The sequence below is a fragment of the Octopus bimaculoides genome, chromosome 1 (genome assembly GCF_001194135.2).
Source record: "Octopus bimaculoides isolate UCB-OBI-ISO-001 chromosome 1, ASM119413v2, whole genome shotgun sequence".
Classification (NCBI taxonomy): domain Eukaryota; kingdom Metazoa; phylum Mollusca; class Cephalopoda; order Octopoda; family Octopodidae; genus Octopus; species Octopus bimaculoides.
The window spans coordinates 97924978-97931145 of NC_068981.1; the positions used below are offsets into that span (position 1 = coordinate 97924978).

The 6168-nt window shown below is 38.5% G+C and overlaps 1 protein-coding gene across 1 annotated transcript in view; it reads left to right on the plus strand.

Moving 5' to 3' along the window:
* Nucleotides 1-4403, plus strand: part of LOC106871545 (GTPase Era, mitochondrial) — a 141974-nt gene extending 137571 nt beyond the window's left edge. The window contains exons 10-11 of the mRNA XM_052968513.1: nt 588-668; nt 4250-4403. Coding sequence (XP_052824473.1) covers nt 588-668; nt 4250-4378 — 210 coding nt within the window. The 3' untranslated portion in view covers nt 4379-4403. The remainder of the gene's footprint in view (nt 1-587; nt 669-4249) is intronic.
* The last annotated feature ends 1765 nt before the right edge of the window (nt 4404-6168 follow it).

Sequence of the window (6168 nt, forward strand, 5' to 3'; positions counted from 1 at the left end):
ATATATATATATATATATATATATATATATATATATATATAGAGCCATACACAGTATCTTACATGCTATATGACATGTTAGTATCATATATACTCTATGATATTTCAGCAAAGGTAATCTTATTTACACTATGTCATATACTAATATACTATGCCATATCAATCCACAATAGCTGATATGCTATATATCTGCACACAATACCTTGCACATTATATGACATAACAAAGTATGTGAAATATATGTATATAGTAATGATAATAATTATTGCTATTAACAATGACAAAAAATAGGGTTTTGGGATTTGTTTGTTACACACAATCTTAGCACTAACATCATGATTTTAACACCTTTTAATTGTTGTTAGGCCTTGTGACGTAAACATTTTTAATACCAGAATATAAAGAAGGCATTACAAATAAGAGATCTCAGCCAGTATAAATATAGACATTCATACATATATTATGTGTGTGTGCATGCAAGTGTATAATTTGCTCAGTATCCTTGTCATATATGCTAACCCCATTAAGCTGTTTTTATATTGATGTATTGTGAACCCTAAAGTAAAACACCTTATCCTTTCTCTTTAGATGATTGAGATGTGGGAGCTGGATGATAAAGAGACACTCAAAATCTTTTTCAATATTATTTGTATCAAGAAAAAGCATGTAGTAAGTGATTTCCTTTGTTTCCAATATGAAGATTGGTGACAGATGTAATTTACATCTGAAAGTTTCTCAATCATTGCACTAAACTTTCATATTTAAAATATTTCTACCTTCTCTTTTTTTCTACATTCATGAATAGTTATTTGGTTTTAAAAATTTAAATATTGCTTCAATTTAAACATTGATGATGTTATGGTTGTTCTGAAAAACTGATCAGTGATATTATTATTATTATTATTATTATTATTATTATTATTATTATTATTATTATTATTATTGTCGCCTTTGCATAGCTTCTAATGCTGGAGATGTACTACAGTGTCAGCTGTTCACTACCAGTGAACTATGGTAACACCTCTTATTTTTAGAGCACCTTCCGGAGTATTCAAGCGGTCCCATGCAGTGCTGTTTTCTGCAAGTGCTCCATCCTTATTGCAGCCCCTATTTGTTCCACATACTTCTCGAGATTTTTGTTCACTGTTCCCAGGGCTCCGACAATTATTGGTACTACTGCTACCTTTTTTCATCGACCACAACCGCTTAACTTCCCAAGCTAACCTGTCATATCTCTCGACTTTTCTTTCTTCCTTATCGTGTACCTTGTTGTCGGCTGGGCATGCTATGTCTATGATCCAGCATAGTTTGTTTTCATTCTCAGTTAAGACTTTGTCTGGCTTCCTATTCTCAATCTTATGGTCGCACTGAATCATAAAATCCCATAGGATCTTTGCATTTCCATTTTCGACGATGCCTTCAGGTTTGTGGTTATACCAATTCTTTGCTCTGGCAAGTTCATAGTTGTTGCAAAGTGTCCAATGGACAAGCCTGACTATATTGTCGTGACGTCTCTTATATTCGTTCTGGGCTAGTGGCGTACATTGGCTGGTAATATGCCATACGGTTTCACCGTTTTGTCCACAGATTCTGCACTTATCACTTTCTGATGTGTTGTCTATTCTGTATTTTATGTAGTTAGTTCTTAGTGCTTGCTCTTGGGCAGCACAGATTAGGGCCTCCGTTTCTGGTTTTAAATCACTTTTAGTCATCCACAGCCATCTTTTTTCTCTGTCTGTCTTATCTTGAACATCCCTATGAAATTGACCATGCATTCTTTTCGTTACCCGCCTATTTTCAGTTTCATTCGTTTTCAATTTCTTGTATAGTACTTTATCTTTGCAATCTTTCATCCTACACAAGCCTGACCTTCCTACTTCTAATAATAGCAGTTCTGTGGCATTTTTTATATACCATGCTATGTTGTCTTCTTCTGCTCTAATGTTATGTTCGCATCCAATAAGTCCTCTTCCCCCTCTTTTTCTTGGTACATACAGTCTGTCTGTGTCACTTTTTGGGTAGAGTGACCCGTATCTAGTTAGCAACTTTCTTGTCTTTCTGCCTAAGCTGTTTAGTTCGTCTACTGACCATGCGATTACCCCTGCTCCATATCTAAGGAGTGAAACTGCCCAGGTGTTGGCAGCTTCAATCTTATTCTGTCCGTTTAATTTCGACTTAAGGATCAGTCTCAGTTTGCGTAAGTACTCCACCTTAAATTTTTCTGTCATTTCTTTCTCCATTAATTTATCCATTTCCAAAATCCCCAAGTACTTATAGCCCGTCTCTTTTACCTGCTTCATAACTTCCCCCAATGGTATTGTTAGTCCATCCATACATTTGATTTTGCCTCTTTTCAATACTAACACACCACACTTTCTCAGTCCGAACTCCATTCTGATATCAGCACTGAAGGTATACACCGGATCAGCGAGGAACTGACTTGGGCTTCATCTTTACCGTAAAGTTTGAGGTCATCTATGAATAGCAAATGGTTGACTTTTTGTTTGACGGCTTTTGAATACATACCCAGCTTTTGCTATCCTCAGAATCAGTGTCAGTGGTATCAAGCACAGTACAAAGATCAGTGGGGACAGGCAATCCCCTTCCTCTCTCAGGTCTTGTTGGTTTCAAATTGTCCATGATGCTTCTGTTACTTCGCTCTTTTTTTTAGATAGGGGTGTCGGCCCTATGCAAACCCATTTTTACTTCTGGGAAGAGGTGGTCCATACTAGTCTGGCCTCTATCTTTGACCTGTCCAGCCTCAGAGGCCATACGAGGAGCTTGCACTCCACTAACATAACTTACATGCGAGCCACCACACTGCAAGAAGAACTGGCCCAACGGTTCTCAACCATTTCTTTGCCTGTGGACCCCTTTGATTCCGATTTTACTCTATTGGACCCTCATAACCATTCAATGCTTAAAAAAATCCTAGTATATTTTTATAATTGAATAAAAAGAATTGTTAAAATATTTTGTGCATTGTAACAGTATAACCAATTTATTACAGATAAATTTTAACAAAAACATCTTATGCAAACCCCCAGGGACCATATAGACCCCCAAGGGACATATGGACACCAGTTCAAAACCACAGGACTAGGACTTGTAGTAATAAATAGAGTTTGGATCTGTATAGTTCTTCTTTCTTCACCCTCTTGTTGGACATGTTTCATAAGTTTGAAACCATCCCAGTTTTAGCATTTAAACTGGTCATATCCAGCCAAAATATTCTCCCCATTTTATGTTCAAACTAGCCAGGTACTGCCTTTCACACCCAGCCTACAATGTCAGTGTAAAATAAACAATCATATCAGTGAAATCTTAAATCTGTGAGAAAATGTATGCTTAATTTTTTTTTAAATGTGATTAAAAAAGCGTTACATTTGACAGTTAATCTGAATACTAAAGGATTAAACATAATTTCAGTGTGGAAGGTGTTTATAAGCCATTTAAAATAACACACAAGAACCGTTAGATTCACTTCAACATTTAAATTTATTCTGTCTCAGATGCAGCACAGAATTTTGTCAGTGAACAGGTCGTGGTCTCAAAGTGACGAAAATATTTTGACAAATCTAAATGTTGAAGTGAATCTAATGGTTTTTGTGTTATTTTAAATGGCTTATAAACACCTTCCACGCTGCAATTGTTTTCGTTCCAGCACACGATCTCAGATTAGGTCACTTGCTATGCAAGTACATCTCCATAAACATTTTTCGTTCCTCACAGCTCTTGGTTCAGCCACAGGTCAGACCCTATCAAACAGACTTATAACCAAAGGCATTATACGAGGGGGTGCTGAAAAGTTCCTGGCTTTAGGTAAAATACAGGAGTATCAGTTAATTATGATTTTATTCAACATATTTCCCTCTCAGATTCACACACTTATTGCAGCGGACTCGGAATGTTGAGCCTCCAACCAGGCCTTTCGTGATACCCGTAAAGCCAGGAACTCTTCTGCACCCCTCATAGTTATGACAACCCAGTCTTTTGTTGGTGGAGAGAGGGGATATCATCTCATGTGGTGTATATATGTGGTCATTAAGTGAGCTGAGAGAGATATGACAGCTATTTCTAGCACATTAATAATCATGTAGGGACCCCATGATGGTAATTTCAATTATTCTCACACTCTCACTCATTATAAGCTATACAAACATTTCATTATCTATTCTATCTGATGATATTCAAAAACGATCAATCCATTGACCCATGGATATTTAATATTCTTTTCTTTTATCTAACAGCACATGATTGTTGGAAAAAATGGACACAGGATCAAAGCTTTGATAGCAGAAGCCCAGCAATCTTTGATGGATGCATTCCGGATCAACATTTTGCTTAAAATTAATGTAAAGCTTGCCACCAAAAAGTAATAATAAAATAATAATTTTATAGAAAGTATATTTTCTTTTTTTTTTTTGGAGGGGGGGTATATATATTTTTTTTCCTTCTCTTACTGGCTTCAGTGAAGGTGGATGGCCTAGTGGTTAGGCTGTTGCACTCACAATCGCTAGATCATGGGTTCAATTCCCTGACTGGGTAGAATGTTGTTGTTCTTGAATAAAACGCTTCATTTCATATTGCTCCAGTTCCCACTTTCGATCAGGGGGAAATGTTGGCCTCCTTGTCTAGCCAGTGGGGAGGCATCCTTTGATGGCTAAAACAATGCAAATGTACATCGTGACCAGTGATGTGTAACAACATCTGATAGCCTGGTCACTCACAACATCATCATCATCGTCGTTTAACGTCCACTTTCCATGCTAGCATGGGTTGGACGATTTGACTGAGGACTGGTGGACCAAGAGGCAACACCAGGTTCCAATCTGATTTGGCAGAGTTTCTACAGCTGCATGCCCTTCCTAACGCCAACCACTCCGAGAGTGTAGTGGGTGCTTTTACATGCCACCGGCACGAGGGCCAGTCTGGCGGTACTGGCAACGGCCACGCTCAAAATGGTGTATTTTACGTGCTACCGGCACAGGAGCCAGTCCATTGGCACTGGCAACGATCTCACTCGAATGTCATGTGATTACTGGCTTCACTCATTGAACTACTATTACACTAAAGTACTGTTTTCAAGAGTTTTACATAATCATATCAATCCTGTTCCACCACAAAGTCAAGTCTTAGTTGCAGTGAGGGGGCTTGTGTGCCTCAATGGCCTGTGGAGTCATGCCAGTGGAGCACAGCTCCTGGCAAGGCACCCACACTGGACAGATCAAAAACTAGAGTCCAGACTAATATAAATATCCACTTACCAGAGGTAAAAATGGATTTGTACAGAGACAACACCCTACATAGAAAAATGCAGTGACAGAAGCATCAATTACAACTGAAAACCAACAAGACCTGGAAGAGGAAGGCCTTAAAGACAGCCTTCAGTGGAAAACAGTCATTGAAGGCTTGTGCTCTGTATAAAGGAAAGAGATTATAAAGAAGAAACCAACCTTGTTAGCTATTTCAGGCTGGTATTTATTTTTATCCATTTCTATATACCTCCATTGTAAGATTTTGGCATAAAGGGACATAAGTTGACACCAAAGTACATCTGTATACAGGTATATACAGCTTTGTACATGCACACATATACATGTATGCCTATGTGCGTGTGTGTGCATGTGTATGTATATGTATATATACATATCATCATCATCGTTTAACATCTGCCTTCCATGCTGGCATGGGTGGGACAGTTTGACAGCTTGCACCAGACTCTTGTGACTGTTTTAGCAGGATTTTTACAGTTGGATGCCCTTCCTAACACTAACCATCCAGCAGAGTGGACTTAGTGCTTTTTATGTGGCACTAGCACAGGCAAGGTTAGTTTTGGCAAGGTTTTACTGCTGAATGCCCTTCCAAATGCCAATCACTTTATAGTGTGGACTGGATACTTTTTAAGTGGCACCTGCACTGACAGGGTCACCAAGTAACTTGAAAGACAAAAATCTTTTGAGAGGCGAAGGGGCATTGGAGGAGGTGATCTTGTGTCAGATGATGAAAGGCTATAGTGAGACAGAAACAGGTGTCTTGCTATAGAGAAGGTACAAGGTTACCCAGCCGGAGAGAGAGAGAGAGAGAGAGATCTGGAATAAAGACAGAAATAGGTGTGCTGCTGCAACCTGGGGGAAGTGAAGGAGAGAGAGAGAGTGGGAGACAGCAG